The sequence below is a fragment of the Arachis hypogaea genome, chromosome 13 (genome assembly GCF_003086295.3).
Source record: "Arachis hypogaea cultivar Tifrunner chromosome 13, arahy.Tifrunner.gnm2.J5K5, whole genome shotgun sequence".
Lineage (NCBI taxonomy): Eukaryota > Viridiplantae > Streptophyta > Magnoliopsida > Fabales > Fabaceae > Arachis > Arachis hypogaea.
In genome coordinates, this window is record NC_092048.1 from 143,807,585 (window position 1) to 143,823,085 (window position 15,501).

General features: G+C 32.8%; 3 protein-coding genes across 4 annotated transcripts in view; 2 read left to right on the top strand and 1 right to left on the bottom strand.

The window, feature by feature from the left end:
* Positions 1–791: 791 nt before the first annotated feature.
* On the top strand, positions 792–1,994 carry LOC112792541 (transcription termination factor MTEF1, chloroplastic-like). Its single transcript, XM_025835818.3, has one exon. The coding sequence runs from the start codon at positions 792–794 to the stop codon at positions 1,728–1,730; it is 939 nt and encodes a 312-aa protein (XP_025691603.1). The 3' UTR covers positions 1,731–1,994.
* LOC112792540 (uncharacterized) lies at positions 1,938–5,130 on the bottom strand. Of its 2 annotated transcripts, none has more exons than XM_025835816.3 (6): positions 4,546–5,130; positions 3,296–3,846; positions 3,129–3,178; positions 2,751–2,849; positions 2,477–2,653; positions 1,938–2,365 (listed from the first exon to the last, which is right to left on the bottom strand). In XM_025835816.3, exons 1-6 carry the CDS (start codon positions 5,010–5,012, stop codon positions 2,312–2,314), a joined length of 1,398 nt encoding a protein of 465 aa, XP_025691601.1. In that variant the 5' UTR covers positions 5,013–5,130; the 3' UTR covers positions 1,938–2,311. The 2 variants fall into 2 exon arrangements, with proteins under 2 accessions (XP_025691601.1, XP_025691600.1); XM_025835815.3 differs by having other exon boundaries at positions 3,296–3,858; positions 4,546–5,117.
* A 6,505-nt stretch (positions 5,131–11,635) lies between these two features.
* LOC140173125 (uncharacterized) overlaps positions 11,636–15,501 on the top strand; it is a 7,900-nt gene continuing 4,034 nt past the window's right edge. Inside the window, exon 1 of the mRNA XM_072210965.1 lies at positions 11,636–11,688. Within this exon, the coding sequence (XP_072067066.1) occupies positions 11,636–11,688 (53 nt within the window). The remainder of the gene's footprint in view (positions 11,689–15,501) is intronic.

The following is a 15,501-nucleotide window of genomic DNA, read 5'->3' on the forward strand; positions in this document are numbered from 1 at the left end:
AGGGTTAAATTGAATATTAACTCAAATCTTCATATTTATCTTGAATTAAACACAAACTAAGACATAACTCAGTCATGTACACCTTTTTTTTGAAAAAGTATAGGTGACTAACAATTTTTTTGAATAATGTGTGAACAATGTGAATTAATAGGGTTAAAAGAGTAAATTTAATTAAGAGCATTAAATTAGAATGTAATGTATTTTTATTTGATTGATGGTTGTTCATGTTGTTTAAGATAGTTATTGTTTACTTTGCATTTCCTTTTTTTTTTTTAAGTTAGGAGTAAGGCTCAAACTCGCAACTTTTAGGTATAAGAAGACTGTCATTTGAGCTATAACTCGTTGGTCAGTCAAATACACTTTACATCAAATAAATTACAGAGATTTAATTTAGTTTAATCTTTCGGTCTCAATGTTTTAGTTTCAATTTTTTAGTTTTTGTCTTTTAATTTTAGTCTTTTTTCAAACGGTGTAATACAGCTCTTTTCAGATTAGGAAAGAAAAATAGAATAATAGTAGAATTATTTTAAGGAAATGTTAGAGTCAAATGCTTTAATAAAAAAAAATGTGTGCGCTACTGTTAATTGTGATTTCCCGTATTTACTACACTGTCAGAATCTCAAATTCTATGATACATTGCTTCAATCAACGAAATGATATGTGGCAATCTATTTTCAGCCAATCAAGTTTGAAAGTAATCTCCACGTGTCATCCCATAGTGGCATAATATTAGGATTTCATTGGAGATATTATTACAGGACAATCATCCCCCTTTCCACTTCCACCATACCATGTCAGGTGCTGCTAGGGCGGTTGGAGCGGTTGCTCTACACACTTCAATGTGCACCTTCTCATCCTCCCATTCCCACAGACCATCAACAACTCCTTTCAATTCTCACCAACCTAACACAAACACTCATCTCACTAGCCTCCTCCAAACTCACCCACTTTACCCTCTAACAACTGCAAGGCTCTCTCTTCAATTCAAAGAGAAAATCCTCTGCCTTGAGATCATGGGCGTTGATGCTGGCAAAGCATTGTCCCAGAACCCTGCTCTAACCACAGCTTCAATGGAATCCATTCAATCCATTATCTCCTTCCTTCTTTCCAAAGACATCCAGCACAAGGACATTCCTAGGATCATTTCCATGTGCCCCAAGATTCTCACCTCTGACATTAATGCTCAGCTTGACCCAGTTTTTGACTTTCTCTCACAAGACCTCAAAGTCCCGGATCATAGCTTTAGGAAGGTTATCAATAAGTGTCCATACTTGCTCACCGCCAGTGTTGTAGATCAGCTTAAGCCAACTTTGTTTTATCTTAGAAGATTTGGCTTGAAGGACTTGAAGGCCCTGGCTTATCAAGAACCTGTTCTGTTGGTGTCTAGTGTTGAGAAATCCTTAATCCCTAAGCTGAGATATTTGGAGAGTTTAGGATTCTCTAAGGATGAGGTTAAGGATATGGTCTTGAGATGTCCATCATTGCTCACTTTCAACATTGAAGTTAATTTTCGGCCCAAGTTTGAGTATCTTGTTGGGGAAATGGGGAAGAAACTGAAGGAGCTGAAAGAATTTCCCCAGTACTTTTCTTTTAGTTTGGAGAACAGGATAAAGCCTAGGCACATGGAGGTGTTGCAAAGTGGTATCAATTTGCCTTTGTCACTGATGCTTAAGAGCACTGATCAAGAGTTTAGGGAGCTGATAGAGCAGGGGGTGGGTGACACTCACTGATGAGAGTATTATTTTCTGTGTATATTTATGTACATGAATTCAGTGCCAAGTTTGGATCTTATTTTGTTTATATATACTTAACATTCTATGCAATAGATTTCTAATTCTTTAGTATAGGTTCCTTAGCATTCTAGAGCAAATCTTTGTTTGCCCGTATCAGAGGTTCACCAAAACTGATGAAATGTAATCTTCCAGACAGCAAGATAATAATGTAATTCTGTATGTTTCAATTGAACTTGCAAAGACGAGCAAACTTTTTCCTTACTCTAACAGCATCTAATAATGTCACATTTTTAAACAGAAACTGAATCTTGGTTCCATGTCATCATATACAAATCATATACTAAGATCAATCAAATAACTTCCTATTAAATACATCATAAGTAACACCTAAAAGGGATCAAACAGCAACTAATACAGACATAAATAACAAAATAGTCCTCGGTTAATCATTTGTACAAAGGAGCAGATGCTTTCAAAATTCAAATATCATGTGTATCTACTGCATGCCAACAAAAACCTTCCATTATTCCAAATTTCTAGCTTGGGGTTTGCCAAAACTGAGTGATCAGCAATTTCCATCATCTGCCTCTTAAAAATGAAACATCCATAGATATGAATGCTGCCCATGCATCCTGTTCCAAAATAGATAATGTTAACTTTGGTATCGTTCCTCACTCTATACATTAGTGTGCAAAGAAACATAATGGCAGAACCTATCTATATGTGATATATAGTTTACACACCTGAAGAATGGAGAAAACCTTCTCTGCTACATACTTCTGCAAGACTGTGGCTCCTCTTTGCTGAAGTTTGTCAGGATGCAGGCATAACCTTGCTTTCTGATAAGCCTTCTTCACCTTTGAGCTTTCTATTAGACTCATAAGAGGAACAGCATACCAGCCACTCTCAGGCCATAGAACCTAGCAATTGAAACATATAACCATGTAAGTTCTTCGTCTACCCGTGCATGCCAATGGTTTAAACAGCTCCAAAAGATTTAAGCAAATAAAATTTTACATGATGCAGTGTTGAAAGGAGTAGCCGGATGTCAGTTTCTTTGCCGGATGACCACAACCTTATGTCTCTGTCTAACTCCTCTGTTTCCGTCAGTGGTTTCTGTAGAAAAAGTGGAACTATTATATTTACTGGGTAGTGTTTGGAAATTTAACTGCTTCAACAAACACCAAATGTTAATTTCGGACAGAATGCATGTTGTAACTTGCAACAACTCATTTCTATTAACATATCCTCATTCTTAGTTATTGCAATTGGATTATACACATCATTCTAGTTGAATAGATTCTACCGTTTGTTTTCTTGGCCAAGTTATTTTGTCAACTAGTAAAATGATCAAGTCGAAATGTAATTTAGTATCATCAATTTAATATATATTACCTTGGGAGATTCAACTATTTCGATTTCATCATCATGGCATTCAAAGCTTCCTGCATTATACAGTCAGATACAAATAATAAGTGTCTGCTTTTGTCTGTTCCAGTGTATCCAAATGAGGACATTGTATGAAAAAGCGAAATATTCAGTTAGTGAAGACAATGAATCACCTTTTGTTTTAGCAGTTTGTTCATTGCTATCATTTTTACTGCTTGATCCTTCATCAGAGCTCCCTGATTGAAACTTCTCTTTGGCCCATGCAATTGCTTCATCTATGGCTGATGCTTCACAATCTTCCCTCCTGAGATTGGAGTTGAGCTCTATGACATAGGAGCTCATAACTTCATCTTCGTCCTCATCATAGTCGTCATCATCATCCTCTATAATTTGTTGTTTAAGCACACCATCATGAACTGAATATTTTGCTTCAGGCTCTTGACGGAGTGAAGAGACAACAGAAATAGGGGAATTGAGCTCCCAATCATCGGTAAATCCTTTGACGCTTTGATATGAGTCATATTCAAAACTGATGGTTTCTGGAGATGTGACTCTTCTTGAGGATCCTAAATTTGAGCTTTTGAAGATTTCCTTGAATTCATTATCAGGAAATTGAAATTCAACTGACTGAGAATCGCATGGAGAAGTTGGTACCCCATGGTTATCCGGGTATTCCTCAGGCATCATAGAGGATGAGTTCCATCTCCATGGAACACTGATTGGCCTGTAAAAATCACTGTAGAACTCTCAGATTCAGAATCCTTGTTACCGTATTGCCAAAATTTCACAAATTATGTTCATCTTGCAAAACAAAATAACATAACTTGCATTAAGATTTACTTATTTTTTTTATTAGATATCGTAAAAATCATTTATTACAGCATCTTCACTTAAATAAATAAAGAGAAGCATAATTTACAACACTTGTATGTATACCTTTTCTTAATACGAAAAGAATATTTAAAAAAAGTAGCACTATAACATTCTTCTCAAATAAATTCACATAGTATTATACATTACTGTAAAATAAATTTAAGTATACGAATATTTTCTGGCGAGGATGTAACCAGGTTACATTCTCAAACAATTTAACTGCATAGTAGAGTAACATAGTCAAATATATTCACCATACTCACCAGTATACCTAACATATTCACACAAAAGATTTATCTTGTGCTTGTATAAGACTAAGTTATAAACATTTAACAAAAGAAATAACCATGGTTAATCCAATAAAAAATAATGAACATAATCATCAGTATATCTATTGAATTGAACATCTAATATATCTATTGTTCACATTATTTAGTATTCTGATTCTCTACCTAGTTAATCACCATTCACAAAGGCCATACACGTCAAAAGTGCAGTAAAATAAACAGTGGAACAAGCAAAAACATTGTTTCCGTTACAGGCTACGTACCTCAGCTTTGAAGCTAAACCAGACAGTGCCACGTCATCTCCGATCGCCGGCCGGCGAGGGCTCAGCTCCTCCGAGCTCAGCACCGACGACGATGTCCCCTTCGATTGCGATCTTGACCGTTCCCTGGATCTCCGTTCGTCGTCTGAGCCAAATATGTCACTGTAAAACCCGTTGTTCCTCGCCGATGGAATCCTGAACACAGGCAGGTTCCGACCACATCTCGTTGCCGGAGAAACGAACTCCGGCGGCCTGAAAACCTCCTCGTAGAACGAGCTTCCGGAGTTGGAGTATTTGTGCGCAAGGAGTGTCCTCGGCGGGCCGCCGAAGACGTCAGCGAAGTCTTCGGCGGCGTCCACCGCAGGTTCGGAGCCGGAGAATATGGAGCGGCGCCTCCACCTGTCCTCCACCGATCTCCGTCGAGGGAGACCCCGCATTATCCCCGTACCAATTCTGCATGATTCGTCCATTTTTTCCTACGACGTTCTCCGGTTCCCTTGCCGGATATTGACCGGAAAAAGAAAACACAGAGCAAAGCTTATGCTTAGCTTTCCTTTCTATCTAGCCATGTGATAAGGAGCCTATGCTTTTATATGGAAACAAGCCAGAATTATTATTATTATTATTATTATTATTATTATTATTATTATTATTATTATTATTATTATTATTATTATTATTAAAGAAAATTGAAAATTGTCACTGATTGACTTTCACTCTCTTTTGCTTCAATCTCACTTTTTCAACTAGAATTCATCATTCACTTTATATAATAAATTTTCACTAGTAAAGTTATTTGTATAGTGATTATTAATTAGACGTTAAGAAGGTTTTTTTTTTTTTTTACTGAAATGGCTAGATGAATGTGAATTTTTGTTGAATTAAATTAATTATTTTATCTGCATTATGAAGTAAGCATGATACTGACAGTTATGATTTCATCACATTTGTGTCATATTATTAATTTGTGAGAAGGGGGTTAGTGATAATTGAAGGAAAATGTATGTTTATGGTGGAATTGTATTGAAGTCCCCACAGACATAATCATGAGTTGTGTGTTCCCTTTTCCTTCCTTTTGCACCATGCTTTTGATTCTCTTTTTTCCTGTGGGTCATGGCATTTTCTGTTAAGCTCTTGTTTGTCTTCATGCACCGAATTAATCATGCCATGATTTTGGTATGCATGGATTTTTCAAATTTTCCTACTTAGGGAAAAACGAGCTAAGAAGATAAAAAAATTAAATAAGATCAGCATGCATGGATTAAGTTAAGTATCACAGAATAATTATTGCTTTTAATTGTCAGAAAATGTGGAGTTGTGTGTATGGCTGAAGAAGAAAAAGTTAAGAAAAGGTTACGTTGGCCATGGGATAAGGAGGGTTTGACACCTCATAGGGGACAAGGCATGCGTTAAATTCATTTTCAAATCAAACTTATTCCAATTAGTGACCGTAATCAATCACTTTTTGAGGTCAGATTTATAGTCATCAACTAACGGTGTGCCCTTAATGATTCTCTATATGTATTATATATCTTCATTTTTCAACAATTTCCTTTTATCTTTCTCTATTTGTATCCCTTGTGGAGTGTTCATCAGAAGATTCAGGATCCTCAATGTTTATTATATATTGCTTAGGATTGAAATAACATACTAACGTGTGCTTAATAGTATAAGAAAATTATTGTTAATTATTTGATTTTCAGGTGAAGTAATTTGTAAGTTATTATATTATCTAATCAATATTGGCCTTATATATTTGATGAGGATGTGGTCCAAAAGCACAATCCAATCAGCTACGGATTAACTTTATTATATTATATATAGCTATGGGTGGGAGACAAAACAGAACATTATGTCTTATTAAACACTAGATGATGTAGGATAATCATAGATCAATGCAATTAGTTCTATCTGACTTGGTCATCATTTATTTGTATAATAATGATCTTGTCAATGTAGCCTAAGTACTCATTATACATATATAAAGCTATTAGGTAATATTATACAGCGCAAGCTACACAGTTGGTGTTCATATTATATTACTATGGATATGGAGTATGGGCACTTATTATACAAAATCATTTTTCTCATTCATTCGATATTTGTATAATGAATAAAGTATATTTTTGTTTTAATTTTGTTTCAAAGATTTTTTAGTTACATTAAAGAGGAGTGTTAAGAATGAGTAAGTTTTGTAATTTGTAGTCATCAATTAGTTATTATTGATGTTTTTAATGGTATGAGATTTTATCCAATAGTATGAGATTATTCATTTTTCTTTTGTTTGACCAAATTTTAATAAAAATATTGCCCCTAATCTTTTTTATATTAAATATATTTCTGATGGTTAATTTTTTAAAAAATTTAGCACTAACTAAATATCAGTTTTACAAAAACTAGCAAACTTTAATATAAGCAAATTAGATAGAGTTGTCATATATTATTACTGAATCAGTTTTAAACATTTTGAAAATTTAGTCATTAAGAGTATATTTGATGTAAATAAAATTTTTTAATTTAAGAAAAAAATTGAAACAAAATAAAATTTAGAGATATTTTTAAATTTTTGACAAATTTCAAGTACAAAAAATATATTTTACTTTTGTATAAATTTTTATTTTTTACTTTTTATTAGTTATTTTAATATAAAAAATAAAAAAAATACTCAAATAAAGATAATCTACATAATATTATTCGTCCTTTCTGATATATGAGATAGAGATAAGAATAAGATAGATAATTGATATGTACAAGAAACGCTGTTCCTACTTACTAGCCCAAAACATGACTAATGTATATAATCCTCTAAAAAAATATGACTATGGTATATATAACATGTGAAAAATAACGTTGATGTGCAGTTTATCTATCATTTCCAGCTACATTTCTTGGATGATGTTCGAAGAAATTGAAGAAACTGACAAAAGAGCAGCTGTAGGTGCTTTTGCTATGGATCGGATCGGATTAAAATTATGCATTATTGTCCGAAGATGCTACACATCATATATATGTATGATAATAATATGAAGGTACAATATGCACGTTTTTAATTTGATCCCTAGCTAGCATAATATCTAAATTCTAAACGGTTCCCTATCATATAATATCTAAAATCACACTATTTTGTTAGTTCTATTAATAAGCATACACGAGTCACGGTATTTATTAATTGCCGACGATAATTCACAACCATTCCGTGAATAATTGAATATACATCATGATCTGTCGGTATGGTTTATATATAAGATTATATGAAGCTGTTGATGATTTAATTTGTTTCTAACTGAAGCATATAAATGTAATTTACCTCATACTCATAGGATTGTGCATGAAGATGATCCATTATGAAACTTGGATTCTTTATTTTGTAATAAATTAAGATGGTGATCGTTCTTAAATTCATGATGACTCTCACCGTAGAATAGTATATATACTACTATTTACGTAAGTATATATATTGTGTTTATTATTAGTTGCCACTTGCGTCCCTTGTATTGACGTCACAGTTTTGAAGACATAATACAAATTAATACGATGGAGAGATTTTTCATCAAAAACTACTATGCACACATGCTACTTTCTTATGTATTGATGATGATTCCTCAAAGTTAATAATAATAATAACAATAAAAATGTAATTGGCACATGTAATGAATTGAAGAAAGTTAACGAGTGTAGCTGGGGCCGGGCATGGTGTTTTTCTTAATGGTGTGACGAATGATGAGAAAAGGCATAATGATGGGAGCTTACCCCGGAAGCAAAAACACGATACACCGTTTGTTATGGCCCTTGCATGTGAAAAGTAACCACCATATACTATATGTATATTAAAATTAGTTATCAGTCACCAATATAACATATATGTTAAAATATAAATATATATACAGATTAAAAATAAATTAAACCACATATGTATTTATACAAAAATATATTGATGATTAATTTTAGTAGCTGATTTGTTGTCTACAATGATATTTTTGGAAAAGTGAAAAACCCTTTCTGATTCATGTCCTTCCTCGTTCGGTTCAAGTCAAACTAAGATTTCCATTGTTTCACTTGCGTGTATGTCTTTTCTTTTCTCTTAAATGATGGTTAAACTTTCAGCATGGTGGTTGCAACAAATTAAATAAAAAAGCAATAAAAGTAGCAGCTAAACAAAACATTTTCTGATGAATATATAAATATATATCTTCATTCAAATTGATCCCTACCACCACCTCCATATGTAGCTCATGATGATAATGCATCAAGGGCCAAAAGCTAGCTTTTTTCTCAATTCTCATCATATGTCATACTTTTAAGAGAATGCCATGCCATGCCAGCATATTTGTCCCACTATGCTTCCACCATATATAAATCATTATATGATAGTGGTGTACACCATATCATGATTGATCAGGCATGCATTGATTTACCCGTTTCATCCTCACCTTACTTTTATTTCCTTTTTGACTCACCTTATTATTGGTTTATTTAATTCCTATGCTGGGAAAAAAACACAATGCTTTCCTTCACCTTTGTTCTCCAAAAACCGGAACATATATATAAGGAGTTATTTAATTATCAAAATATTATTTGTATACATAAATCAACTACTAATATATTTGTGTATAAATATATATATATTATTTAATTATTTTTAATATATATTTATATTCTAAATTTTTAATATATATTTTATATTGATAATTAGTGATTGATTTTAGTATATATCTAATATAATTATTTAATTATATGCTTAAAAGTATAGTATTTATTGACACTTAATCTTCAATTTAAAATATAAAAAAGAAAAGTTTAAATGTTAGAGCATTACAATAATAACCAATCACAACAAAACTAAAAAATTAATGAGATATATATGAATATGCAGAAGATATATATATAAGATTGTTTTGAGTGTTTAGAGTAATATTTTCATGTATCTAGTCTCTGCAAGTTATGATAATTAATCTCACACATAAAATAAATATGTAAAAAGTAATTAGTGACTTAAGGAAGAACTAATAATTGAACGGTGATTATTCTCACATTTGAAGTCACATTATAGAAAAATATAGAGAGAGGCTAGTAGTTAGGTCAGTTACTTTATTTTTAGTTTTTTACAATTATAACCCCAATGGCCAAAACATACATAGGAGGCTACAACCTACAAGAGTGAGAGTCATGATCAAGTTAAAGTATACACTAATGACATCACTCAGATAATTAGCTTTAACACATAGGCTGTCTAAGTCTATTTACAAGTATGGGACACTAACAATAAGATATAGAGATATAAAATTATAAGATGAGATATATATAGATATTTAAATAAAAAAAATTATATTTAAAATATTAAATTAATATATTTTATGTCTTGATAAAAAAATATAAAATATTATTAAAAGATACCATTTATTGTTTATTTTTTTATTATTTTTATTAATCTTTTATAATTTGATTTTTATTATTATATTTTACTTCTAAAATTTTTAATGAAAACAAAATAAAAAATAAATTAAATTTTTATAATTTATTTAATTTATTACTAAATAAAATATAAAAATATTACTTTTTATATTTTATTTTTTATGCCTTATTCTTAGTATCTTATTTTGTCCTATTTTTATACTAAATAGAACCATATAGAACTAATCATAGAGATAAAATCACGAAAGAAAAAAAAGACTGTGCCTCAAGTATTGGCCATAGATCTATTATCTATGTATCCTAAATCATATTCATCATATTCACCTATCTTATTTCCTTCAACATATTCACCACCTAAACTCCAAATTATGAATCCATCTTCAAATATACTTATCATTTAGCCAAACAAGTTCATACCAAAAAATATATCTTTTCCCAGGGATGACATTATTCATCCCAAACCCAGTCACAACCACCACTCTAACCCAGGCCTTATCCTCTCTAGAGACCAATAAATTTTTTCAGAGAAAGTACATTCACTAATCCTCCTTCAAAAGATAAGGACATTAAAGAATGATCACCTGTCCCGAACTGGACAATTAATGCTCTCACTTTGAATGATCAATCAATTGTTGGAGAAATCACTGATGAATATACAAAAGAAACCACTAAAGATTCAGTTGAGTCTGTTGAATGGTTCAAAAAAATTATTTGGCAAACCTTTCAGTAATAGTTATGGTCAATCCAAAAGAAGAAGATAATAAACTAACAACTTCAGTTAATCCTCCACAAATAGATCTTTTGAAGTAAAAACTTCTAATAAATGGTTCATCTTTGATAATATTTTACTTTCAAGATACAGAGAAAGGTTGAATGAATTTGGTGCTTGGATTGAAACCAACATGAATAATCTAAATCTTTCAAGCAACAAGTCCTTGCATACTTCATAAATTAAATGACTGACAATCTTCGTGAATGGGTTAACAACCTTTCTGAATATGAAAGACTTCAACTCATCAATAGTACTTTTTCTCAGTTTTTGGGAGTATTACACCAAGAGTTCCTAGGAGATATTACAATCATTCAGAAAAGAAACTTCCAAGAGTATTTTGAAATGAAATGATGCTCACTCAACAGGAAAGACTTAGAAAAGCATTACAAGAGGATGGCTACTAAATATTATCTTCTTAGAGAAAATAGTAATCCACCCCTCAAACAAGTCTTCATGGCATCCTTGCCAGATGAACTCAAACCAAAACTACAGCGAATGATGATGACTCTTCGTAAAGAAGTAGCTACCACCACCATGGAAGAAATATACCAACTAACTCTAGTTGCCTTAGATAAGCTATGTAAACAGCAACAAATGTTTAAAAGGCTCACTCAAAATTCAAGCAAACTCAAAAGAACATGCAGTAAATCCTATCTGAAGATCAAATGTAAAGAACACAGCATGTGTGAGTGCAAGCCAAAACAAAAACACATTGCAGCAACAATGCAAGACGTTTCAACATAAGACATTCAGAAAAGGTAGAAGAAAGCAAAGACTTTTCCGTTATTTCAAAAGAAAAAAAAACATCCATAGCAAGAAGACAAACAAATGCTTTATTTGTGAAAAACAATGTCATTTTGCTAAATCATGTCCCAACAAGACAAAGAAAAAAAAATACTTTAGTCTTTAATGGATGCAGCGTCCATAAAAGATGAAGAAGATCTTGAATCAGTACTTGAAGAGTAAGAAGACAAAGATGGTGATACCCAATATGTTTTTCAAAACTCTTATCCAAAAGAAAGCAGCTCAAAAGATTATTTTTCATCAGAAGATCAGTCTTTACAATATCTTCCATTACTACAATGATTCCTAAAGGACTGAAAATTTCGAAAGAATGACTTGGATATCTTAGGTCCTTGGGAATAAAGCGGATTAATGGTACCCCTCGACCCCATTTTATTTAAAGATCAAGACTTCTAAATATGACAAACCATTGAAAGCTATTGCATTGATGGATACTGGATCATGTGCCACCATTCTAAATCCACATGTTTACCCGCAGAAATGTGGGCACCTTTTCATAAAAAAATTTCAGTAGCTAATAAAGAAGTCTTCACCATTGATCTAATTTCTAGAAAATCCATAGGATTTGAAATATTTGCAGGCCAGACTACTTGGTTCAGGGTATTGAAAAGTTATCTCCTAAAAAAGGATGTCTTGTTTGAATTTGATGCTTTTTATCGAATCCATGGACCACAAATCAAGCCCACTAGGTTGAGTTACAAAAGATAGTTCTTACCTTAAATAGGGATACAAAGCATCTTTGAGATTCAAGAAGCTCCAGAAGAATATAAGGAGATCCAACAACAACTCCTCAATACTTGTTGCGACAGTCATGATCAATTCAACCACCCTGCATCTTTGTGAAAAAATCCAAATTTGTACGTTCGTCTTCCTTTCAAAAGGAATGAGGACATTGACCCAACTAAGGCCACCCACTCCGGATGAATCCTGAAGATCTCAAATTAGCAAGAGTTGAATGTGCAACTCTTCTTGTCCAAAGACTCATTGAATCAACCAATTCTAATTGGCATGTCAGCTTTTATGTTGAGAAAAGAGCTGAGCAAAATAGAGAAAAAAAGAGGCTCATTATGATTACAAGCCGCTCAATGTCTTTTTGCAAGACGATAACTTCCTTTACTAAGAATTCCAGTTATCACACAAAGGCTAAGTGAGACAAAAATAATCAGCAAATTTGATCTAAAAATTGGATTTTAGAAAACTGGACTCCATCCTGAAGATAGATACAAAACAGCCTTCTATATTTCTGAAGTCCAATATTAGTGGACAGTAATGCCATTTGAACTCAAAGTGGCCCCATCTCTCATCCAAAAAATAATGATCAAGATCTTAGAGCTCATTTTACATTCCACACTCATTTACATTGATGACATTCTACTGTTCTAAAAAATAATGAAGCCCATAAGACATTCCTAGCCCAATTCACTCAAATCATAGAAGAGCAGAGAATCATGCTGTCATAAAAAAAGAGTTTTATTGCCCAAACAAAAATTTAGTTCTTCATGATAGTTTTTCAAGACGTATTTTTCAACCAGTGAATCATATTGCTAAAGAATTTATCCATTTCCCTTATGAAAACATGATCGTCAAACATGTTCAATAATTCTTAGGAATTATAAACTACATCAAAGACTTTATTCTAGATGTGACCAGACACACCAGCCAACTGTCAAAACTCTTGAAAAAGAAACTCCCACCATAGAGACTTAAATAGACTCCCAAAATTTGAAGAAAATAACACAAGACCCTCCTCCTTTAAAGATTTCTAGCACAGGAACAAAGATACTAAAAAGATGCCAGTGACGAATTCTGGGGAGCTGTGTTACTTGAAGAAACTAATGGAACAAGATATTACTGTGCGCATGCTAGCGGACAGTTCAAAGAATCAGAAAAACACTACCATATGCCACTTACAAAGAAATCCTTGCTGTCAAGTGTGGATAGAAAAATTCAATTTTCACATCAGTTCCTATTATTTCACTATGGAAATGGATAACATCTCTTTTCCATCAATGCTGGAAATCAAGAAAAAGATTCTGCCAGACTCTCAGCTCTTGCGATGAAAAGACTGGTTCTCCCGTTATAAATTTAAGGTAAAACACATAGAGGACATGAAGACACTCTTGCTGATTTTCTTTCTAGACCTATCAAAGAACTAATCCTGAAACTAGTCATTTACATCTGCACAATGAATATCCACTTATTAGTCTCTACTCCTTCTATCAAAGACAAAAGAAATCAATCCTCACCATCATCTGCCATCTTATCACCAAAAACCATTTTCCTCCACAAAAAAAATTCATCCAATATTCTCATTTACAACAGTATGGTTTGAAAGCCACTACTGTTGAACAGTATATAACTCTGAAAATTCCGCAAAAACTCATCCAAAAATTATCAAGTCTAAGGCTACACCCATTTACATCTAGGAGCAGTTAGGCTTGTTCTAACTCTTCATGGAAAAAGATCTCTTTCTGTAACAGCCAATGTTACTCTTTTAGATAGTACTTTCAAGGATTATCAATATGCCTTGATTGGAGTTTGTCACTATCTTTCAAACGAAGTGTTATTCTTACTATTACTCCAATTTCACCATGAGGTTATCAGACCAACGATACCTTATAGATTGAAGATTCAAATACAGCTAGTTGAAGTAATCCAATACTCCAATGCTGAACAGGTTACTTTGCACCACCAAGTCCTCTACAGAGTCTAAGATCATGCTCTTGATCTCAATCTCCCAAACACTACAGGAGAAACATTATGCATGTTCACTAATAATGTCAGAGGACCAGCAATTATAAACATTCTAAGGATGATCACCACTGAAGAACTTCTTCTATTATTCATTGGAATGGATTATGATTATGAGAAAGCCTTTTCCAAGGAACATGTTGATATTCATACTACAGCTCCACCAACTCTTACCCACAATAGTGATGGAACAGTGACTATTGTTTTCAGAAACTAGAGTAGTCAAACAAACTCTCCTGCGAGGATCATCTTTCAGTAGGATTAATATATCTCTCCAGTTCGAGTACAAATACTCACAATCAAGATGATTCGCCGGTGCATTTCTATGAAACAGAAGACTTGTCTATGTTTCTCATATTAATGGCCATTTCATTTGATCCCTCTATGTATGACCCTGATTGTGACTGTGCTGAGCAATGAAGTGACACAGATGATGATGAAATGTCCATGTTTAGTAAGTTCTTCTTACTTGCTTTGACTAGTTCCACCTTCTTCCTCATATTAAACCTGAGGCTCTGATACCACAGAGTGGATCTTCAGTACTTCAGGAGATCGATGCTACAACACCATCATGTTATCCCTATCCATCACCATATCAGTTGAGATTTAAAGGTCCGAGCAAAATTTGATGTTATAAGATAGAGTCCTTTTTTCACTATGAAAAATTCCTGTGATCCTATCTATGCCATATTCTGATGACAGGATTCTCTAAAAAAGACAAGTCCAGAGCATACTTAATGACACTAGATAAGGAGGAAGGAAATAATACTAGTTAGCTTTCAGAGAGAGAATAGAGATTTAGAAATTTTTGAGATAGGAAAGGATGAGTATATTACATGTTACAACTGAGATAAGCCTCTCTTTTATAGAGGTCTCTGATCGACAATCATATCTTATAGAATTTAAACAAGCCTATTATACAATGCCAACTGGAAGATAAGGATAAGCATTATCTTCTTTGACTTAGTTTGATAAGTGATAGTGGCTCGTGTCTGAGAATCTTCTGGAACATGATGAATTCTACTAATTGATCAATCTTATTCGCATGATTTTTTTTAGATTAGAGAATAAATGATCTACGCCTTAGTAAAGTAGAATGATATATGAACTCAGAAGAGGTTAAAAATGATGAAATGTGCATGTTTAATGAATAATTTTTTAAAAAAAAATTTTTGGTTCTCTCCTATTTTTAAAAAGAAGTACAAATATAAATTTTAACC